This window comes from Helianthus annuus, chromosome 15, assembly GCF_002127325.2.
Source record: "Helianthus annuus cultivar XRQ/B chromosome 15, HanXRQr2.0-SUNRISE, whole genome shotgun sequence".
Taxonomy (NCBI): domain Eukaryota; kingdom Viridiplantae; phylum Streptophyta; class Magnoliopsida; order Asterales; family Asteraceae; genus Helianthus; species Helianthus annuus.
In genome coordinates this window covers 15,049,985-15,074,819 of record NC_035447.2, presented here as the reverse complement: position 1 = coordinate 15,074,819, position 24,835 = coordinate 15,049,985, and the positions used below count along the sequence as shown (strand labels likewise).

Sequence of the window (24,835 nt, the reverse complement as noted above, 5' to 3'; positions counted from 1 at the left end):
CCAAGACCAAGGTTAGAGGCATCGCAATAGACAACAAAATCATCGTTTCCATCGGGTAGCGCGAGTACGGGAGTGTCGCAAAGCATACGCTTCAGAGTTTGAAAGGCTTCCTCTTGTTCGGTTCCCCAAACAAAAGTCTTGCCTTTATGCGTAAGAGAGGTGAGAAGAACGTCGATTTTCGAGAAATCAGCGATAAATCGACGATAATAACACGCCAATCCGAGAAAAGAACGAACTTCGGACGGGGTTTTTGGTGTAATCCAACTCTTAACTGCTTCAATCTTCGCGGGATCGACGTGAATACCTTGACTATTGACAATGTGACCGAGGAATTGAACCTCCTCGAGCCAAAATTCACACTTGGAGAACTTGACGTAGAGGCGATTCCCTTGGAGAAGCTCGAGTACCAAACAGAGATGTTGCGCATGTTTGGCTTTCGACTTCGAATAGATAAGGATATCATCTATAACACTACTAGAAAAATGGGCAATTGTCACCAAAATTTGTCACCAAAAAAAATGGTAGCAAATTTAGCCACTAATTTCCCACCACAATAAGAATGAGGTGTATTTGTTATTGCACGGTAGCTAAGTGATAAAAAGTTTTGTGACCATTTGTTTTAGATTACAAATTCATGAGAAAAATCTAAAAATAAAAAGGTGTGGTTAAATTGCCACTATATTAGTGAACATAAAATTTAAGGGGAATATTTTTGTTTAGGGATATATTATCCACAATTGACTCAGCCTCTCCACTTTTTTGAACGGCAAATTAGGGTTTTAATTGAAAATTTAAAACAAGAAACATAAAACTATTCACCCTTATACATCATTCCATCAGAGTCAAAGAACTGAACTTCTGCAGAAGGTATGATTCTTGTTCACATGACTTATTTATATATCTTTTGCATTATCTAACAATTGATTATAATCCTCGTCCACTCCAACAAGCTATTTCCGATTGAGACCCTAGAACCCTAATTGAATGCAATTTCCTTATCTCCATGATTGAATTCTTTTCTTCAAATATCAGTTGTTGTGGAATCAATCATCTACATAGTATTGGAATATCAGTTATTTTATAGTTCTGGTTTGAACGATTATTCATGTGTAATTGGTTTTTTTTTTCAATAGATGGTTAACAAACGTTTGATTTATTTTCCAGTTGCTGGTGCGGGATTGACGTTCTGTTTGTGCTTCTGCTTGAAAGGTAACTTCAATTTCATGATTTTGAGTGTTTGTTTTATGGATTATTGAATGTTCAGATGATGATAGGGTTTGTGATTAATCAGATAGGGGTTTTGATATTGTTAAGTTTGATGTGTAAAGTTGATATTGTTTGTTATGTTACATGTAACCCAGAAACCAACTGTGCATGTTGAGACTAAATATGTTTTCACATTAAAAATTATAAAAACAGAACAGACAAATATAAGGATAACAAACAAGTTACATAAAGAAGAACATATTAAAAAGAATGTGTGTTGAACTTAAAAACAAGCTTGTTTAGTAAGCGCGCCTCACAAAGAAACACAAGCCTCACAAAACTCTGCCACATCCATCTTTCGGTTCATCTTTTTCTGAAACGTTGTAGCAGCGGCTGCATAAACGCAGCAGCAACGGTTGTGTTTTGATTATCGAGATGCAGTAAGTAGCTGAAAAGAGGAAGATGAAACAAACGAAAATATGAAGAACTGAAGCCTGTAGCGCGTCGCAACAGGTCTGAGTGTCCTTTCCGCGTGCCACGAATCCTAGTTGGGCCGATTTGATTGTTTTGGGTAGCGCCATGGGTCACCATACCCATGGGCTTACCTACCGTGGGCCGTGAAAGTTTTATTATCGTAATTCTGATGGGATCGGAGACTTTCACGGCCCGCGGTAGGTAAGCCCATGGGTATCGTGACCCATGGCGCTACCCAAAACAATCAAGTCGGCCCAACTAGGATTCGCGGCACGCGGAAAGGACACTCAGACCTGTTGCGACGCGCGACAGGCTTCAGTTCTTCATATTTTCGTTTGTTCATCTTCTTCTGATCCTTTGTTCGAATACCCAACACTTGTTATGGATCATAATCTTCCTCTTTTCAGCTACTTATTGCATCTCGATAATCAAAACGCAGCCGCTGCTGCGTTTTACAAAGTGTTTCTTTGTATTCTTATTCTTATTGTTGTTTTCACTTATATTCTTTTCTTTCAATAACAAGTTCACTGCTACGCAAAGATCAGGTAACCTTTGTTCTGTCCTAGGGAATTTGCAGAAGGAATGTGTGGCACTTTGAAAAGTACCTTTGAAAATTATAGGTGGTTTTAATTTTGATTTGTTGAAATTCAAAGCAACTTAAACGTAATTTTTCATTTTTTTTTGTTAATAAAATCGTTATAATTAAAATCTGAAGATTGTCCTTCTAGATAACTCAAGCTTAAGATCAGTGGCTAGGCATGACTTTGTTAAAATTGAGATCTGAATTTAAGAATTGGTGCCTTATAATTAATTGGTAGTAAGATAGGGTTAAGTTATTCTACAAAGGCTCCTAATTGTAATAAATGTAACAATGCTTTATAGAGTGACAAGTGACCAATAACCTAAAACTTAAACCCACTACACCACCACCCAAAAGAAAGGTTGTTTTGTAGATTGAAAAGTTGAACTTAGTTATTAAGGAGCTTGTTAAGGAAAAAGATGAAGAAAAAGAATGGTTCAATGGAATTATTGCGGGGTTGTTAGCTGACAAAGAAAAAGATAAGGTGGTAAAAGATGCGTTGCTTGATAGGATGTCACAAATTGAAGCTATGTTAACAGCTACAGTTCGAAGATAGGCTATAAACACTTGGTTTTGAATGTTTAGATGTTTATCTTACTAGGATAATTTTAGTTAGTTTATATTTTAGTTGGTATTTTTTATATGCTTTTGAAAACATGATGTTTTATATAATTTTGGGATTTTATTAGACTTTTTTTATATTATTTGTAGTTTTATTGATATGTACTTTTGATGAAAATAGCAGGGAGAAAAGAAATCTAAATTAAAAACCAATATTCCAGTAATCAGTATGGTAGCAAATAAATGGTAGCAATTGAGTAAAAAATGGTGGCTAAATGGTGGCAATATCAGTGGCTAAATGGTATCAAAACTCGCAAATTATGTGAAAAATGATGGCTAAATGGTGGCAATATCGGTGCTAAATGGTGGAAACATAGGTGGCTAATTGGTATCAAAATGTGCAAAAACCGATGGCTAAATGGTGGCTAAATGGTGGCAATATCGGTGGCTAAATGGTATCAAAACGTACAAAACCCGATGGTTAAATGGTAGCAAATCAGTGGCTAAATGGTATGAAAATGCATCACAACTCGGTGGCAAACTCGGTGGCAAACAAGGCGGAGCGTAGCAAACATGAAGCGGTGACAAATAATTTTGACCAATTTTGTGGTGGTAAAATAAGGTAGCAAAATATAAAAATGGTGGCAATTTGGTGGCATTAGGGCAATTGACACGGGTGTTTTTGTCACCGTATTTTCGGTGGCAAACTGGTGACAATAAGGAAATTGCTACCATTTTGTAACCAAAATTTACATGACAAAAACCATGTTTTCCAGTAGTGTAAACACGATGACGAAGCGGTCGAGAAAGGGCTTACACACGCGATTCATCAAATCCATGAAAACCGCGGGTGCATTGGTAAGACCAAAGGGCATAACGACGAATTCATAATGGCCATAGCGGGTTCGAAAAGCGGTTTTAGGGATATTTTCCTCCTGGATTCGTAATTGATGATAGCCAGAGCGTAGATCGATCTTAGAAAAGTACGTAGCGCCTTGCAATTGATCAAACAAATCGTCGATTCGGGGTAAGGGATAGCGATTCTTGATAGTAAGCTTATTGAGTTCCCTATAATCGATGCACATTCGGAACGATCCATCCTTCTTTTTCACGAAAGGACATGTGCGCCCCATTGAGATGTGCTAGGGCGTATGAAGCCTTTATCAAGTAATTCCTGTAGCTGACTATAAAGTTCGCGCATTTCGAACGGAGCGAGATGATAAGGGGCTTTAGCGACGCAATGAGCTCGATATGAAAATCAATATCACGACTCGGGGGTAGACCGGGTAAATCGTAAGGAAAGACGTTAGGAAAATCACGAACCACAAGTACCTTTTCCATCGGCTTCTTTTCCATTTCCTTCTCCGTTACTACGATGTGCGCCAAGAAAGCCATGTATTCCTTTCAGGGATACTTGCTTACTTGAATGCACGACATGAGTTTCAGTTAGTTCCTTCGAAGATACTTTGCCATAAACACAGAGTTGGTCGCCATTAGCAAGAGAGAAATGAATCATCTTTTCAAAACAAATGACTTCAGCACGATTTTCACGAAGAAAATCCATGCCTACTATGATATCGAAACTACCAAGTTGCATCAAAATGAGATCGATCAGGAAAACGTGATTGTTGAGTTCAAAAGTACAATCACAGAGAACAGAACTAAGGGTAACGGTTCTTCAGGTGGCAATTTGTACGTCGAACGTCGTTGGGAGGTTATATTTTTAAATCATTTGAGGTTTTGTGAAAACAGTTTACGAAAAGCAGATGTACTCACAAAAAGAGTTTATAAAAGGGGATGGCTCACATTGTAGATTTAAGTAAAACTAAAGCTTCCTGGGAATCTCCTGGTTATTATCTATTACAATTAAACAATGCACACATGTTAGTAAAATAACCCAAATCATATTAACCGTACAACTCGAGACAGAACTCCAATGGCTGAGTCAGGCAGAGCTTTGACATGCATTATGGAGCCCTAGATCAATCGGGTGTAACACGAGACAGAATTCCAACGACTGAGTCGGGCAGAGCCAACATGCGTTACGGAATCCTAAATCGATCGTGTAGGGTAATAGCAGGGTTATAGTACTTACAACGAGGTAGAGCTTCGCTTTATAGTGGGTATTATGCCCGAGTATAGTAATAGCGTACAGAATATTAGAGAGAATTCAGAATTTTTGAACGAGGAACAACTGAGCCTCGATCTCCTATTTATAGGGCTGGACTAGGGCGGCCGCGTAAACCATGGCTAACTCTCCCGCGGCCCGTGAGAGAGCACATGTCGAGTATAGGCTTGGCCAGTCATGGCCCTAGCCTTGATGAGTCACATGCCTTGTGGCGGTCTGCCTTGACCGGCACTCCAGGCCAGTCGCGGCCCGCGAAGGACGAGGGTAAGGAGGTCGCACCCCGCGAGCAACTCCTGAATTTTGTTTTTCTTGAATTTAATAAGTATAAGGGTATTTAGGGTCCGTTTCTCGCGTACGAGGTATATTTTAGGACATTTAGGGGTGTCCAAAAATATTTTAGGAGGGCTGTTATAGTTTGGCTCAGAGTTTCCAGTAATCATGGCTGCAAAAGTGGGGTTGCAGGTTCAAAAACCTACCCTCCACCATCCTTGCCACACCATCGTCATCCTTGCCAATAAATCAATCGGCACCACGGGGCACCACCGGCACCACGAGGCACCGCTTGCAAAATCGGTCACATGTAATCACAAAACCCAACAAAAGCCAGCCGACAGAAGCACCCATCAACATCTCTATTAATCACAAAACCCATTAAAAATTCAACAGAAGCCAGCCAATAGAAGCACCCATCAACAGAAGCCAGCCAAGAAGCACACAAAACCCATCAAAAAATAAAAAAACATACCCAAAAATCAAAACAAACCCAGTAGTTACCGGAGTTGGAGTCTGCTTCTTCGGCGGTGGTGGCGACGAAGGGGGCGGCGGTGATGGTTTTGGTCGGCGTAGTCGCCGGACAGGAAACAATATGGGGATAAGAATGGGTGTCGGCTTGGTCAAAACCTGCAACCCCCCACCAACGTTCATCACACCGTTATCGGCTGGAGATATAAAATCACCGGTGGTTGAGGTTGGGGTGTTGAATGTTGCCGGAGGAGGAAGGTGGAAGACGTTTTAGGGTTGGGGTGGAGGTGGGAGACGTTTGCGTGTGTGGAGGTTTCTAGAATGAAGTTGGTGTTGAATGAATTTGAGAGAGAGAAAGATGAAAATGAGGTGATTTAAATTTGAGAGAGAGAAATGATTTGATGGTTTGATGGTTAGTCAGACTTTAAGAGGAGAGAGAGATGATTTGATGGTTTTGATTAAATGACTATATTACCCTTTTAGTTGTCATTATCTGATTGGTGGAGAGTGGTTCTCGCGGTTCTCGCAACTGGGGTTGGTTTTCATTTTATCGCTCCCATATATATATATATATATATATATATATATATATATATATATATATATATATATATATATATATATATAGGGTAATGCTAGACAAAAAACCCTAAAATTCGTATCTAAAAGCCGCCTATCTCAGAGGAACATTCACAACTGTGAAGACTCGTCAGTTTTCCTTGATTGCAAGAAAGAGTGCGGGTAACTTGAGTCCATGAACGATCACCCAGGTGATAATGTTTCCATTTCGAGTTGTAAGTAGGCTAGTGACAAAATCCATGGCAGTCTGTTCTCATTTCCATATATGTGTTTCTGATTGTTAATATCCCACCTTGACCTTCCCACATGCCAGACTTCCTTCCCATGCGTGGCTATGTGGGCCTTCAGGCCCGGTCACCCGTACATGGTCTTCCGGTTTTAATACATCCTATCAAAACTCAGATGAATAGGATATCGAGGCCTGTGTGCTTCGCCTGCACCAGTTCCTTAAGGTTGCTGTACAGTGAGGCCCATATTCGTTCCATGAAGTAGCAAATATCGTCCGACCTGCCAAAGGTTGCTTCCCCATGCCCCGCATGGGTCAATCTTGAGAACTCTCCTCCTTCAGTTCTTCAGTTTGAGCAAGACGAGTCTGATCAGGTATGTTAGAGTCGATAGCAAGCTGCCAAGCTCGTGCACGTCCAGGTTTCACGGTCCTATTCATTCAAAAGTTCCATCCAGCGGTGCCATCACATGTTTAGCTTACACGGGAGGCCCTTGTGATCGGTCTAGGTAGTGCATTTGGTACCGTCCAAGTAATGCCTCCAACTTAAATCCAAAGACTAGGGCTTCCACCGCGGTTCGTGACTCGTGCAGTTCTTCCTGTAAGTCCATTACGTAAGTCATCACTTCCTCGTGTTGTGTCGGCGTGTAAACATTGCAGAGTTGGGATTCGAAAGCTGAAAAGACGTCCTCCTGTTTTGTCCTTCACGAACACAGCACCCTACTGTGCTAAAGAGATTTAAGCTACGTGATCTTCGAAAATCCTGTGGTGAATCTGCAATAGAGTCTAGTGTGACCAAGAAATTGCTGCATCCTCGAAGGGATCTTTGGTGCCGAACAATATCTAACGAAATGGGTCTTTAGCGAGATCCACGTGTATTCCCACTTTGTTGATCATATGACCAAAAAGGTATCTCTCGAATCCAGAAGTTACCTTTAACAAGACTTCGCGCGGAGTGGCTCTTCCCTCAGGAGCCCTAAAATAAGATACAAATGCCGCCCATGATGTCCCTTCCTCTTCGAAATGATCCAGAACGTCATCCATAAATACGGTCAATTCATGTGGTCCATAAAACTGCTGGTGCGTTGATCAACTCAATGATCAGGATGTACAAAGTCGAAATGGCTGTATTACGTTCGATATGCCGTTCTAAGAGCATTCGCCTGTTGGACTCCCTTCTGATGATAGTTCGTTCGTTAGTCAATCCTTGAATAGAAGTTCGACCCTCGCAATTGGCCAACAGGTTGTCAACACATGGTCGAGACGAACAGTTCTTGACTGTCACCTTGATGAGTTTTTGATAATCAGCACACATGTCTAACGATAAAGCTTATCTTCACGGGTATAATCGGGGCTCCCCGAAGCGAAAAACTAGGTCCGACAAAACTTTTGTCCAATACTTCCTGTAGTTGATTAAACAGTTCTTGCAACCCTCCTGGTGCTAGACGGTATGAAATATGAGTAATCAGGGTTGCATCTGGCGCGAGATCAACTGAGATTCTTCTTCTACAATTGTGGAAGTTGACCGGTAAATTCTACGGGCAGAATATCGAGAGAAATCATGAACAACTGGTGGATCCTCGATCCTCTCTTCCTTAACCCTAACATCAGTAACGGTTGCTAACGTAGCGGGGTAATCTCCCTGTAGATACTTCTTGGTCTTCATGGCTTAAATGGCACTAACCTTTGTACCACTCTGATGCTTTAGAACAAATAACGATTTTCCACAAAAAAAAAAAAAAAAAATTTCTCCTCATCGGGTATGTCTGCGTGATTTCTGCATAACCAATCCACACTAACTACTGCATTGTAACTATTAGGGATAGTAGAAAGAAGGTCGACGTCGAACACTTGTCCCACAAGGTCGAGTTTACATCCCAACGGACATATAAGGTTTCATTTGACTTGCCCTTAGTTGATTCCACAACAGGTTCGGTTTCAAGAAGCATCAGGGTTAAGCAGAATAGTGATGAAGTGATTAGTTACCAAGAACATGTAGGCCACCATGTTGTTATAATCTTGGCGTCGCCCACGCCAATCCTAAATGTCCCTCCATGAGCATCATTTCCAGGGTTGTTGTACTCGTTGCGAGGATTTCCAGTACGCCCGTCGTTCCCTTGGTTGTTGTCGTTTGATTTAACAACGACCACTCTAGTCGTAGGCACCTTCATTTTCCATACTGTTGGTTACCATTACAAATACCTTGATGTTGTCGTGACTATTGCCTCTAATGCTGTTGTTTGAAACGGAGCTCTACGATCTTTCACCGACAGGGTCCACCTCTTCACATTCCATGGTACGTGCTAAGGCACTACTCTCCGTGCGGGGAGTTTCACATTCCATTCTACAGTCAGTTGTCATCGCTTATGTCCTGATTGGTTCGTAATGGTTGTCTCACATCAGTCGCTGACTAGGGTTGGAGATTCGGTTGTAGTCACTTTGCTGGTGTTCGTTGCCGATAATCAGGGTTCTCCAATTACTGAGGTCGGTAAAATACTACGCTCACCCTTTTGTCCATCGATCTAGCAGGTCAATTGAGTAATGCGCGGTATGCTGCGGGAGTGTTGCAGAAGTGATCACACTTCGGAGTCTAAGACGTCAATACATAGAGTTCCATCAAACGAAGAGAAGCGAGAAAGGTATAAACCAACTCAAGGACGTTCGTGCAAGCACCTAACATTCTACACGTTTCGTTAGGCGTTCAGATGTGTGTTCAAGTACAACTCGATAGCATCGAGATTCGTAAGGGTTCAGAGAGGAGCGAAAAGATGATGTTCGAGTAAGAGACAATCACTGCTATGACTCCTATAGACTATTATGTTTCTTATCGATCAAATAACGGAACGGAACCCCTTTTCCACTTGTTAAGCCTCACTGGGACTCACATGCACCCCACATTATTATTGTGTGTGCACCCACAATAATATTGCGATTTGCATGCTCATTTCAGTTCCTCTTAACTGATATAACCCTACAGACCTGCAAGCATGCAGACAAGTGTGTCAGACGACGCTGGTGAGTTCAAAGTTTTGTTAACGTGTTTAAATACCAGTTACCATATTAAAACGTTGCACAGTTTCGATGATTTGATTTGATGTTGTTATTAACTCGATTACCGTATGTGGCGACTAGATGTGAATGCCCAACCCCAATGCCTCCATTTAGGCATTGGTCATGAGGTCAAGGTATCAAACAACCTTGAATATATGTAAGGGGTCTTATATGTACACGATGAGAATGCCCAACCCCAATGCCTCTAACTAGGCATTGGTCATGAAGTCCAGGTAATTAGTTCACGCCCGTCCTTTCGGCCCGGTGTGAGGGTGCCAATCCTAATAGCGCTATCAACTAAATACCTCGTTGCTTCTTCAGCAACATGGTAGATGTATGGGGTCTTACATGATTTATACTGTGTTCAATAACCAACATCCCAAATAAACAGTTTACCCAGTATTCCCTTTAGAAACGTTTACCAGATGTCCCAAACCACCGGGACGCATGCTTAGAAAAGTGCAGTGAACTCACCTTGGTTTGCTCGGTAAGATTAGTTACTCGTTAAACAGTTGATCAATCAAATCCTATCGTGGTTACCAGAGACAGTCAGTTTCGTGTACACGTGAAACATGTGTTCTTTGCATTTATCACACAGTTTACAAATAAGCAGAACGCATATCATTACGCAAGTCATAGCAAGTGTTTGGGTCCTAGTTTCAATCACAACACAAGTTAATATCACACCATGGTACATGTCAAGTGGTTTGGTTCACATTCAGGTAAGCATATAAGTTGTGACAAGAAATCATGCAACGTAATTAGTCAATTACCAACACGTATTCATCTAGCAAGTATCTGGGCCTCATATGATTCTATATTTCAACTTCATGTCTCAATAAACAATTTGCAAACCAATACATATGTCCTGAAAATGGACGGCCTAATTATCATGCAGAACCTGACCAAAGCCAACCCCTCCCTAAAACTTGTGTGACTGGGCTTCTGTGCAAAGGGCTGGACCCGTGGCCCAGACGAGCCCTAGGCCCACGAGTGACATGCGACAAGTTGAGGGTGTGCAACCCAATCCCAGACCTGGCCCCAAATGGCCCAGCAGTCCGCATAGGACTGTGTGGCTGACTGGTGGTTTACGGCCCAAATTAAGTTGATGCGAAGCCCAAGTGTTCAACTAGTTTATTAAATCACATCGATGTGCAATATCTGTGAACATATGCGATCATTTCCCCTAGGCCTTAATTCATGAAATCGGTTACACGTTGCCCAATTGCTCAATTCAATCAAATAATACATCACGTGATTTACTTGTTCAAAAAGTTGAGGCCCAGTAGAATTGTGATTTGTGTTAATATTGTCAGCCATGCTTTTGACAAAAGAATTAGTCATTCAATATATTCACATGAGATTCATTATTGCATTCAATCAAACAGTCTATATACCATGTGATATGTCAGCCTAATGAGATCAAGTGGTCCAATAAAGGAATTGCCTAATCTAAGTTGTCTGCCACTTAGCTTTTGTTTCATTCACAATTGTCAAACCCATGTGATATCTCTTGTTTATAACCATAATTCAAATCGGATCTTCCATATTATATCACACAATCAACAATCATTATCAACAAATCAAATATATATACAATCAAGTTTAAAACATAAGCCAAGGTCACAAACACCTATCGGTTACATTCAAGTTCGCGTAATACATGTAATTCGGGTGTGTGATACTAACCAGTTAGCGGATAAGACAAGAGGTGGGCGAGAGATTAATTCCAAATCCAAGATTGCCGCAGCGAATTACAAGAGGGTGTGCTAGGGTTTTGGGTGTATCTTTGTGTTTGCAACCATAAAGCATGCATTCGAAAACACTATATAGCGATTCGGCCCTGCCCTTGGGCTTTATATTGGGCTGGCAACCGGACTCTCTGATGAGGGGGTTTGGGCCGAGGTGAAATGCAACGAAGAAAGGGTTGCGGTCGTTTAACGTGTAACAATAATCTAACAAATACTTAGCATATAGTTATGATACGTGACGGAACATATGCGTATAACCGTGACGTTTATTATTGGTATGCAACAACTCACGACCATTTATTCGTAGTGATTAGGTGTAATTAAACAGTTTTAGTTATACTTAAGAAAATGTAGACACAAAGACGAAGTATAGAAGGACATGAATAATAGCGATACAAATCAAGTGTCACGAGTTTAAACAAGGTTAACCTTGGGAATACGGGTTGTCACACTTCCCCTATATATATATCCATCCTACTCTCTGTCTTCTTCATTCTCTTTCAAACACATGATGGTGCGTGGTGGTGCTGCTGTTGGGGCTGCAACGAAAGAAAGAAGGTGAGATGGGGAGTTTAGGTTTAGATCATCTGAATCTAGTTTTGTTACGAAGGAAAATTTAAGTTTAAAATAGATTTAGATCTGGTTTTTGTCATGAAGGAAAGAAAGATGATTTTTGTTACGGAGGAGAGAGACTGATATGATTTAAAGAGAAAAAGATGTCAGTGTAAAGAGAATAAATGAAAGGTAAAATGTCTAAATTACCCTTCTAAAATGTCCTTTTCTTTTTGTGACATGACGCGTTTTAATTGGTTGAAATAGGTTCTTATGGTTTTCACAAGTGGGCTTCTTTCTTCCTTAAACCGAATCCTATATATATATAGGGTCAGGATTTAGAGAAAACGGTGAAAAGTGTGAGAACGGTGAGAACGCTTATGGGTCGTCCGATCAAAACAATCCATGGACTAGATTGCGCGGTGGCGTTTTCGTAAATAACATCAATTTTCTTATGTGGGACGCGCTTCGTTAAGGGTAAAAGGGTCTTTTACTGCTCATATTCAAAATGCCATCAAATGATAAAATGCCATTAAAAAAAAGCCATTAAAAACAAAACGCCAAAAATTAGTGATAAAACGCGTTGGATATTACAGGAAGATGAGATAACACAATAACTGAATTTCAGTTATTAACATTTATTAGAAGAAATTCACTCCTAAATCACGCGCCAAAAACAGCATTATATAAACGAGGTAAAACATAGCTTCCATAATCACTTCAATCTATATCCAATTCTGCAAAAAAAAAAAAAAAACATCTTTAACCAAAAACACCAACTTAACCAAAACGCCAAAAAATGGCAACAATCGTTTCTTGGAGATACACTCTGGGAATCAGGCGGTACATCCTCCGTTTTGACAACAGAAGGAGGGTGTATTTAAGATGGTCAGGGCAATTCTGAAGATGGAAGAAGAGATACAGAGGGCAGTCTTATCCCTTGGCATCGCTCTAGACAACGAATGCCATGAAACACATATGCTTATGAAAGCATTAACTAGGAAATTTGGTCCAATCAAAGCAGATGTGAAGCCGGACCCTGTCATGACATCATGGCGTTTTGATAATGAAACAGATATGGTGACCGTTGCATACGACAGCGGAGAACAGGAAGTCTACTGGCTAGAAAACATCATGACAAAGCAGCGTATTGGTTTCGTGGAAGAATTGCATAACGCCACTTGTACCAACACAGAAATAGACACAAAATTGGAGTTAATGCAAGACATGTTTAAGTGGAGGCTTCAGAATCTTCAGGAACAAGAAGCTGATGAAGGTGAAGGTGATGACATGGATGAAGATCCAGATGAAGACTCCAAGGAGGAAGAAGATGACGCAAGTGATGGATACTATTCGGATAAAGTACCTTCTGAAGAAGGCTTTTAATTTTTTTTCCTCTTTTTTTTTCTTCTGTGTAATCTCCTTTTTTTAAGATAATTAAATGATATATTTCTCTCTTTATTAGCAAAACGCCAAAAAAAAAAACTAAAAATGGTTATTACGTACAAAACGCCAAAAATAACAAAAAATATTTTTCCTGCTTAATATTTTATTTACTCCGTTATCGTATTTTGTCATCTTGATCTGCATAACGCCATTTAAAAAAACGCCAAACTTAGAAGATGGGACGTCTATCACCTGGCAACAATCGTTTCTTGGAGATACACTCTGGGAATCAGGCGGTACGTCCTCCGTTTTGACAACAGAAGGAGGGTGTATTTAAGATGGTCAGGGCAATTCTGAAGATGGAAGAAGAGATACAGAGGGCAATCTTATCCCTTGGCATCGCTCTAGACAACGAATGCCATGAAACACATATGCTTATGAAAGCATTAACTAGGAAATTTGGTCCAATCAAAGCAGATGTGAAGCCGGACCCTGTCATGACATCATGGCGTTTTGATAATGAAACAGATATGGTGACCGTTGCATACGACAGCGGAGAACAGGAAGTCTACTGGCTAGAAAACATCATGACAAAGCAGCGTATTGGTTTCGTGGAAGAATTGCATAACGCCACTTGTACCAACACAGAAATAGACACAAAATTGGAGTTAATGCAAGACATGTTTAAGTGGAGGCTTCAGAATCTTCAGGAACAAGAAGCTGATGAAGGTGAAGGTGATGACATGGATGAAGATCCAGATGAAGACTCCAAGGAGGAAGAAGATGACGCAAGTGATGGATACTATTCGGATAAAGTACCTTCTGAAGAAGGCTTTTAATTTTTTTTCCTCTTTTTTTTTTCTTCTGTGTAATCTCCTTTTTTTAAGATAATTAAATGATATATTTCTCTCTTTATTAGCAAAACGCCAAAAAAAAAACTAAAAATGGTTATTACGTACAAAACGCCAAAAATAACAAAAAATATTTTTCCTGCTTAATATTTTATTTACTCCGTTATCGTATTTTGTCATCTTGATCTGCATAACGCCATTTAAAAAAACGCCAAACTTAGAAGATGGGACGTCTATCACCTGGCAACAATCGTTTCTTGGAGATACACTCTGGGAATCAGGCGGTACGTCCTCCGTTTTGACAACAGAAGGAGGGTGTATTTAAGATGGTCAGGGCAATTCTGAAGATGGAAGAAGAGATACAGAGGGCAATCTTATCCCTTGGCATCGCTCTAGACAACGAATGCCATGAAACACATATGCTTATGAAAGCATTAACTAGGAAATTTGGTCCAATCAAAGCAGATGTGAAGCCGGACCCTGTCATGACATCATGGCGTTTTGATAATGAAACAGATATGGTGACCGTTGCATACGACAGCGGAGAACAGGAAGTCTACTGGCTAGAAAACATCATGACAAAGCAGCGTATTGGTTTCGTGGAAGAATTGCATAACGCCACTTGTACCAACACAGAAATAGACTCAAAATTGGAGTTAATGCAAGACATGTTTAAGTGGAGGCTTCAGAATCTTCAGGAACAAGAAGCTGATGAAGGTGAAGGTGATGACATGGATGAAGATCCAGATGAAAACTCCGAGGAGGAAGAAGATGACGCAAGTGATGGATACTATTCGGATAAAGTACCTTCTGAAGAAGGCTTTTAATTTTTTTCCTCTTTTTTTTCTTCTGTGTAATCTCCTTTTTTTTAAGATAATTAAATGATATATTTCTCTCTTTATTAGCAAAACGCCAAAAAAAAAAAAATACTAAAAATGGTTATTACGTACAAAACGCCAAAAATAACAAAAATTATTTTTCCTGCTTAATATTTTATTTACTCCGTTATCGTATTTTGTCTTCTTGATCTGCATAACGCCATTTAAAAAAACGCCAAACTTAGAAGATGGGACGTCTATCACCTGTAAAACTGATAAAAGCTTATCAACACAATAAATACAAAAACAGTAACCGAAAAGACAATTACTTTATTACTATCATTTTTTACAATAAAAAAGTCCCGCCTAAACTATGCGCCAAAAAACTCCTATAAGACAGGGGTCTATACACAAAGAAATTGATCACACCCAGAAAACACAAACGCCACATCCTCTAGAAACCACTCACTTTAAAACGCCACAAATGGCAAAGCTTTCACTGAAATGGATTCATCTTCTGAGGGGGTTATCTCAATAATATTTTGCTGAATGAGATGGACAAATATTCAAGAAAAAGAGACTGATGACAGTGCTATGTCATCATGTGAGCTTTGTTCTTGATGAATATCGGCATGGAATAAAGGGATCAACACAAGTGTAAAATGCTATTTTGGACTCCATTATTATAAATAGCATCAAGCAAGAGTTGATCTTCAATGACATGCCACCAAACAAAAATATCACACCAAAACACAGGATGCCACTAAGCAGCCTCTTCTGGAAAATACGGGGTTTATATAGGAAAGTTTGCATCTAGCTAAAATATTCAAAAAAGGTTCAAAACGCCAAAACAAATTCAAGAAGATAGAGGCTTATGACAGTGAAGATTCGGAAGTGAAATTAGATTACCATTTTTTATTTTTTTATTTTCATTTTATACTGTTTTGATATCAAGTTATATGTTGTTTTGTTATCTAATTCTCTACAAATAAACTACATTATTATATAAAGCGCCAAAAACTACAAACACCAAAACGCTAGAAGTATGAAAACTAGGAGAACAGGTGCTGGCAAAGCACCTTGTAAAACAGGGGCGGACCCACCACCATGCCAAGATGGGCAGGCGCACCCCCGGGGAAAAAAAGAAATAGTGTTATTATCCGACCAAAATCCCGTCCGCACCCCTTGGATTTTTTCGACCGCACCCCTTGGATTTATTCGTCCACACCCCTTGGGATTTTTTCGTCCGCACACCTTAGGTAAAAAATATTATGGATTGTATTAAAAAAGAATTAGTAAAGTCAAATTTTTCTTTTAAAAAAACAACCTTATATTATATAAACTTATACTACCTAAACCCAATCCAAATCCATTATATAAACTTATCAATAGCCCAATAATAATCTAGCCCATTAACCCACCTAAATTAAAACTAAAACAATTAAAATAAGCCCAAAACCCTTCAACTTCAATTACTCTCCCGCGTCCCTTCTGTGCGTGCGACTGCATCTTCATCAGCGTCCATCGACCATCACAGCAACAACATCAGCAGCTGATATCAGCCGGAATCCGACATCAACGTGACCGGAATCCGCTCCAAACCAACCGGACACCGACAAACGGTAAGCTTTTATGTTTTTTATATGACTTTTCTTGATATTATATGAGAAAAGGGGTAATAAAAAACATAAATAGGTATGAAAAATCGTGTGTTTTGACGTTGCGTATAATTGTTTAGATGATTTTTAAGATGATTATTTTATTTAGATGATTTTTAGGGATGATTACACAATTTTAGGGCTTGATTATGTTATAGGAAAGGAAACCATATATGAATGTTTGTTACGGATGTTTGTTGATCTCCTCTGCATATACTAATTACTAAATGCTAGTGGTTGAATAGTTGCATAGTAACTGACAAAAACATATATGAACATATGTAACTGGAAATATAAGGTTCATGGAAAAAGATCTTTTTTGGAGTCAAAATAGTTAGTTTTTTAAGTGTATGTGTATAGCGGTTAGTTTTTAAGTATATTGTGATTTGGAATTTGATTGAATAGTTGAAAATTAAAATTGAAACATTATGTTATAGGATACCATGAGTAGGGGCGTTATGGCGCGATTTCTCAAGAGGAAGGTGGATACATCTTCCGAATTAGTTGATGTGGCTACTCTTCCTTCGGATCCGTATGATCGCAAGCCGATAGAATCATATAACGTGAATCAACGAGATGAGATTAGAAGGGAATATTTACTAAGAGGACCATATCAACCAAGAGGTATCGAATTCCCACAAACAACGTTTCAAGGTGACGAGCTAAGAAAATTTAAGGAAGAATGGTATGACAAACATGAGTATAAGGGATGGTTAGAGTACAGCTCAAAATCGGATCGCGTGTTTTGCTTATGTTGCTATTTGTTTAGGATCCAATTCGGAGATCATAGAGACACATTTATGTGCGGTGGGTATAACAATTGGAAAAAGGTACATGCGTCACTTAAAAATCATGTTGGTTTAGTTAATAGTCTCCACAACAAATGTTTCCAAATGAGTGCTGATTTAGTTAACGAAAATCAAGCGGTATACACACAATGGGACAATAGGACCACTAAGGAGAAACGTGAATACCGACTTAGACTTAGTGCTTCTACTTTGCTTGGGAAAAGGTTGTTGAATGGCGGATTGACGTTTCGTGGACATGATGAATCAAAAGATTCATTAAATAAAGGGAATTTCTTAGAGCTTTTAGAACTCATGGGTGAAATGAATGAAGAGCTTGCTAACGTTATCTTAGAGAATGCACCCGCGAATAACCAAATGACAAGTCCTAAAATTCAAGCGGACATCAGACATTGTTATTCTCAAGAGGTAATCAAACAAATTTTAGAAGAACTTGGTGATGATGTTTTTTCTTTATTAGTAGATGGATCATGTGATGTATAAAAAAAAGAACAAATGGCAGTTGTTATTCGTTTTGTTGATAAAGTTGGGATTGTTAAGGAGCGTTTTATTGGGCTTGTTCATGTCAAAGAGACAAGCGCAATAACACTCAAAACGGCTATTCATGATATATTGGCACGTTATGGGTTAAGTTTGAAAAGGATTGACGTGTTTGACAAATATATAATTTAGTTTGATGTTCTTTTGTCTTACATGACCGACCCGATCGGATACAACCGATTTTTATACTTATGTACCTAGGGGCCTAAAATTTTTAAAAATGTTCCGCACCCCCATGGAAAAATTCCTGGGTCCGCCACTGTTATAAAAAGTATTAAACGCCAAAAAATTCACTAAACGCCAAAAAATTGGTCTTATTGTAATCTTATGCAAATATTAATGACTCGTAGTGAATTTTTATACAAAAACAACACAAAACGCCAAAAAAATTGACTAGAAAACGCTATAGCGCCAAAAAATTATCTATGAGACAAAAACAATTAATTCAACACCAAAAAGTTTAATAAATACAATTAACGCCAAAAAAAAACTTAGAAACCAGAAAATATTATACCGCGTTGGGAAAATAAAAGAAGATTGAAAAGACAGAAAAACCCCTTCGCCCTTCTCCACGTCACGTGACACGTGTTGGGCCAGGATGTGTTCTCACCGTTCTCACACTTTTGAGCGTTATCTCCTGATCCCGTTTCTATATATATATATATATATATATACATACATACATACATACATATATATATATATAGGGGACGGTTCAAATGAAAACCACTTTTATTGTGAAAACTCGAAAACTAATTAAAAAAAGCCTAAAAAACACACAAAATTTTTTTTTTCAATTTCTTTTATAAAGATCGCTGGGTTTTATATATAAAAAAAACTTTTTTTCAAAAAAAAAAAAATTGTGTAGTGCACATGTGTAATAATACACATGTGTAGTACACATACACATGTGTAGTATTACACATGTGCACTACACAAATTTTTTTTATATATAAAAAAAACCTGCGAATTTTGGTTTGCAAAAAAAAAAAAAAAATTTGTATGTTTTTTTGGCTTTTTTTAATTAGTTTTCGAGTTTTCACAATAAAAAGTGGTTTTCATTTGAGCCTTCCCCTATATATATATATATATATATATATATATATATATATATATATATATATATATATATATATATATATATATATATATATATATATATAGGGTCAGGATTTAGAGAAAACGGTGGAAAGTGTGAGAACGGTGAGAACACGTATGGATCGTCCGATGAAAACAATCTATGGACTAGATTGGCGCAGTGGCGTTTTCGTAAATAACATCAATTTTATTACGTGGATGCGCTTCATTAAGGGTAAAAAGGTCTTAACACTTCTATACCAAAACACCAAACTAATGAATAAAACGCCATTACGGACTAAAACACATCCCTATATAAAAAAACATCCCAGACATAAAATCACACCCCCAGAGCCTGAAACGCCATATTTTCTACTATATACCATTCATCTTACAAACGTCAAAATTCCCAAAACATCAAACACACCTACTAAAAAAACGCCATATTTTACTATATACCAATCATCTTAGAAAACGCCAGAACACTCAAACATCAAAGATTCCAAAAAATCGACGTTTCTTTCATATACACTATTTCCTCAGTAAAACGCCAAAAATGGCAAATATCGTTTCTTGTCTATTCAATATTGTTCTACGCCAAAGTTTCGAAGAATGCATTCTTCCCTAAGGTGCTGTGACTCAAATAACATTTTGCTGCACGAATTTGGACAAATCATAAACAAAAAGATGCTGGTGTCAGACTTATGTCATTTTTTGTGTTTTGTTATTGATGAATATTATAATGGCATGAAGAGACGAATGACACTGATGAGTTGTTTGAATATACATATTCAAACAAAAAACTCATGTCATCTTGTCTTTCCAAACGGCCACAAAAACACGAGCATGACAAAGCCAAACCGCCAGTGAACATGTTTCAAAGAAGAAAGAGACTATGATAGTGAAGATTTGGAAGATGAATTGTTTCTATTTTTATTTTTTTAATTTTCTTTTTCTGTTGTTTGTTATGTATCTTTCAACTTAGAATAAAAAAATACATTATATTAATAAAACACCAAACTGTCATAATGTTTGTGAAACGCCATAATGCAGTAAAACGCCAAAAACTCCCAAACTATAATAAAAGTAATTTGCAGAAGTATTATTAAAAGAAAAAAATGAAAAAAAAAACGCCAAAAACTACTTAAAGCCATTAAAAAACGCCAAGCTTGGGAGATGGAAAGTCTATGACCCTAAAAACTCATAAAAAGCTGAACAAAAACAGTAAAAATACACAGTAACTGAAAAGACGGCTACTTTATTAATATCATTTATTATAAATAAAATCACGCCTAAACTATGCGCCAAAAACATCCTATAAAGAGACGTCTCTGCACAATCAACTGATCACAAACCAAAAACAAACGCTATATTTCCTAGAAACCATTTACTTTAAAAGCGCCAAAATAATAGTTAAAAAGCCACAGATGCATAACCTTGTTTCTTCTATAGTGAGTATTATTCTGAATGAAGTTTCACTGAATGGATTCTTCTCTGAGGTGGATATCTCTATAAGTTTTTGCTGAATGAGATGGACAAATATTCAAGAAAAAGAGACTGATGACACTGATATGTCATCATGTCACTTTGTTCTTGATGGATATATTGATGGCATGAAGGGATCAATACATTAGAGCAGGCGTTGGTTTTCAACATGTCATCAAACAAGAATATATCAACCCACAATAAAGGATGCCACAAAAAATAAGCATCTTCTAAAGACGGGCGTTATGTAGGAAAATAAGGATCTACATAAGGTATTCAAAAACAGGTTCAAAACGCTAAAAAAAGTTAAAGTAGAAAAGGCTGATGACAGTGAAGATTTGGATGAGAAATTAGATTATAATTTTTAATTTTGTTTCATTTTCTATTGTTTGTTATCTAATTCTCTGTTGTTTGTTATCTAATTCTCTACTAATTTAAAAATATTGAGTATTAAACGCCAAAAACTACAAACACCAAAACGCCTAATAGTGTGAAAACTGAGAGAACGGATGCTAGCAAAGCACGATGTTGCTATATAAAACGCCAAAAACGCCAAACAAAGTATTAATCGAAAAATCAACACTAATTGACAGATGAAATTGAACGAAACAGTAATTGCTAAACAGTAAAATGAAGAGACGGTAACATTATTGACAAACATTTATTATATTAAAAGTCACTACATGGAAAATAGAATTTATTTATCTTTTCAAAACGCCATAATTGCCTGTCAAATTATAGGTCTGTATCCTACATGGCATAACACTTGATAGAAAAAAAAAATAATAAAATAAATATCAAGAAAATTACTGATATTTTTTACATTATAGGCCTGCATCCTGATCTAAAAATAATAAAAATGCCAAACATACTTAAAACGCCAAAATATTTACTATGATCCTGATCTAAAAACAATAAAAACGCCGCGTATTTAATAAACGCCAAAAATGGAAAGGTGATGTGACACGCGTTTAAAAAAAAGAAATATGAAAGGACAAAAAAGCCCCTCCACCCTTCTCTATGTCGCGTGACACGTGTTGGGCCAGGATGTGTTCTCACACTTTTGAGCATTTTCTCCTAATCTCGTTTCTATATATATATATATATATATATATAGAGAGAGAGAGAGAGAGAGGTTAACGTACAAGAGCCCTTATCCTACATTACGTATGCAATATTTCAGCCGTCAGATCTTCATCCCACATTGAAATCGCATATTGGTTTTTTGTAACAATTTCGCATGTTGGTTTTTTAACATGCGATTTTATCAAAATTACCACATGCGAAATTGTTATAAAAAACCAACATGCGATTTCATCAAAATTATCACATGCGATTTCATCCATGCTATTTTATAACATGCGATTTCACATCACGTACGTAAAGCCATTTTGTGCAATACACTTTTTCTATATATATATATATATATATATATATTATAGGGAAAGGGTAAAATGAGTTGTCATGGTTCTCACAACTCGTTGTGGTACTTAATTGAACCGAAGCTTATACATATCTATACACCTATATAAAGCATTTCAGATGTACCGAAATGTAATTTCTTGCACAATTTTTAAAATAACATGTAAAAGGTCAAGTTAAAAATGCCTGTTTTTTTTTATCATTTTGTTCCCTTTATGCCCCTCCTCACACAAAATGGATACACCATTTATCAATATTGATTGATTCTCTCTACGCCGTTCCCTTCCCCTTCAATTCCATTATCAGTTCTTAAACTCAACAGTTCCTCTTTCAATGCAATCAATAGATTCTTTAATTCAGTTGTTCCTTTTCAATAACCCCGTCGAAACGGCCACCCCACATATTAAGAAGTCCTTCTGAGATGACGTCGAGTCAGTGATAATGGTGTTCGGATGATGGCGGTGGTATGTTGTGGACAACGCGAAGCCCTAACAACGGTGGCTTTAGGGTTATGTCGCAAGTCAGTCAGGGGTTGTTAGGATTCGGGCAAATGAATCTTGTGGTAGATGATGGTGAATGTTTGGTTTTCCCAGTAGAAAATTCAGTAGCAAGTAAGATTTCTCATGTGAATATTGAAACCCCTTTCTTCTTAGCCTACCCTTCCTCCTTGAATGATACGATTCATCTTCATCTTTTAAAACATGTATTCCGTATAAATTAAACGAAGTTGATTTTGGGTTTCATACTTTAAACCAAGATGGTGAAACGGTCTCAATTCTGACATCATGTTGTCCTTATAACTCTGCAATTGTCCATATATTCTGGCTAACTCAATAGCTTGTTTAAGCTCGGCTTGATTCGAGCTTTCAACGAGCCGATCTCGAGTACTTTACATACGGTTTGGCTCGTTGACACCTCTAATGTTAACCAACCAGCTTATAGGTGACTCGCCGGCTAATGTTTTATTTTCATGTTTATGAATTTGAGCTAATTTGCATGCGCAAGTTATCGCAACTTTGAAATCAAGTGGTAGTGGTGGTGGTGGCAAGGGTACTGGGGAAAAACTCCTTGACACTGATGTAGCGTACACATGAGTGGCTATATGTTTATGAAATTTTAGGAGCCGTTTCTGACCCGTTAGATGAATATAAAAGAAAAGTGGTATCCATCATTGATGAATACTTCTCCACTGGTGATGTTGATTTAGCTATATCTGAACTCAGGGAACTTGGGTCAGCTGATTACCATCCTTCATTAAGAGACTTGTGTCAATGGCCATGGACAGGCATGATAGGGAGAAAGAAATGGCCTCGGTTCTTCTTTCAACACTATATTCTGATGTCATCAGCTCTACACAAATCAAGCAAGGTTTTTTTATGCTTCTGGAGTCTGCTGATGACCTGGCGGTTGATATATACGATACAGTTGAGACTCTACTTTCTTTGTTGCTCGTGCTGTTGTTGATGATATTTTTCCCCTAGCCTGTGACCCAAGCCAAAAAATCACTATCAAAATCATTAAAAGGGTTTGAAGTTCATCAAACTGCTGAACAAAGCTAAATCTCGACTCCACATCATTTATTAAAAGGTACAAGAAATGATGATTTAGAAACACCAGAGACACTGGTATATAATCTTTGTGTTAAAACAGAAATAAACTTGCATCCCTTCCATGGTTGGCTTGTTTCTTACGAGCCCGGCTCGATTCAAGCTTTGTTTTTATAACTCAAGCTCGGCTCGTTTAATAATTGTTAATTAACTTTATATTAGTTATGATCTTTATTTCATATATAAGTTAGTTATTTTTTCATGATATTATAAATAGTATTTCTTATTATCTAAATATATATTTGATATATTAATTAAAGTTATATAAATAGTGGGCTCGTATAAGCTACCGAGCCGGCTTGAGCTCGATAAGCGAAGCTCGGGATTATTTCCCAAATGACCTCGTTTTTAGGCTCGGGCTCAAGCTCGAGATCGTTTAAGCTCGGCTCGTTTCGAGCTATTTTTTTAGCCAAGCTCGAGTAGGTATGCTCATTTGCACCTCTAATAGGTGCCATTTTTTACCTGTGTTATTATGCATGAGTCAATTTCGATTATGTAACAAATCAAAAGGCTCAAATAGAAAAACTAAAAGATGTGGTTTTATAGTGCTATATTAAAAAAGCATTCCGTAATCAAATCATTAAGTTGTTATAACCAAACGCTAGAAAATGGGCGAAAAAATGTATTTACATGATATAACACAACTCGGCCTGGGCAGCCCTCCTATTTTAACCATAATCCATTGACCCGTTAATTGCCTAATTAGCTAGGGGAGTCGTTCTACCACGTTAAGAAATATGCATACACCATCTTGCACATGTGTATGTATCTTTTGATGTATTCATAAACAAACTTTATGGAAACAGGAAAATCGCTTACAGAGGTTCAAGTTGCCCGAGCCTATAGTGTGCGTTGCGTTGGTGGTTTTTTGCAAATTGAGCTCTTAAGTCGGGTTCAGGTAGAAGCAACAGATGGAAAATGCTCTATATGGTCAGTATATTTTCTAAATATAGTTTAATTAATAGCTCATGCCATAAATTGTCCGAGTAGTTGGTAAAATCACTCTTTCTACCAATTTTTACCTGCATTTAGTGCCGAGTTTTCTGAATCGTCCAATGGCATGTCGCTGAAATATGATGCTAAGGAATTTAGACTTGCAATGAGAAATGTTTCCAGCGTGATACTTTGCTTGGTACATGACTTTCTACAAATGGTACATGCGCATGGTGTTGGGTAGTTTGAGAAGTGTGATAAACATGGAACAATGTGTATTTCTTTTGTTCTAATAACTAAATTTGTTGTATTACGAATTTTTTAAGCCTTGATTTCGTTTGAACTTGAAGCTATACATGTATTAATAAGTTGGTGATATTGATTTTAATCTAAGTGTTTATTTTTA

General features: G+C 37.9%; 1 protein-coding gene across 8 annotated transcripts; it reads left to right on the top strand.

Moving 5' to 3' along the window:
* The first annotated feature begins 661 nt into the window (after positions 1-661).
* Positions 662-24,835, top strand: LOC110910851 (zinc finger MYM-type protein 1). 8 transcript variants are annotated; one of them, XM_022155432.2, is made up of 5 exons: positions 662-867; positions 1,165-1,209; positions 16,997-17,773; positions 24,303-24,426; positions 24,529-24,835. In XM_022155432.2, exons 3-4 carry the CDS (start codon positions 17,003-17,005, stop codon positions 24,381-24,383), a joined length of 852 nt encoding a protein of 283 aa, XP_022011124.1. In that variant the 5' UTR covers positions 662-867; positions 1,165-1,209; positions 16,997-17,002; the 3' UTR covers positions 24,384-24,426; positions 24,529-24,835. The 8 variants fall into 8 exon arrangements, 5 of the variants coding, with proteins under 5 accessions (XP_022011124.1, XP_035840087.1, XP_022011125.1 ...); XM_035984194.1 differs by lacking the exon at positions 662-867 and adding an exon at positions 880-1,058; XM_022155433.2 differs by lacking the exon at positions 662-867 and adding an exon at positions 880-1,089.

Coding starts and splice junctions, on each gene's coding strand:
- LOC110910851 (XM_022155432.2), top strand. CDS start 17,003: ATGAGTAGGGGCGTTATGGCGCGATTTCTCAAGAGGAAGGTGGATACA. Junction 17,774..24,302: donor GACATTGTTATTCTCAAGAG/GTAATCAAACAA, acceptor TTATGGAAACAG/GAAAATCGCTTACAGAGGTT.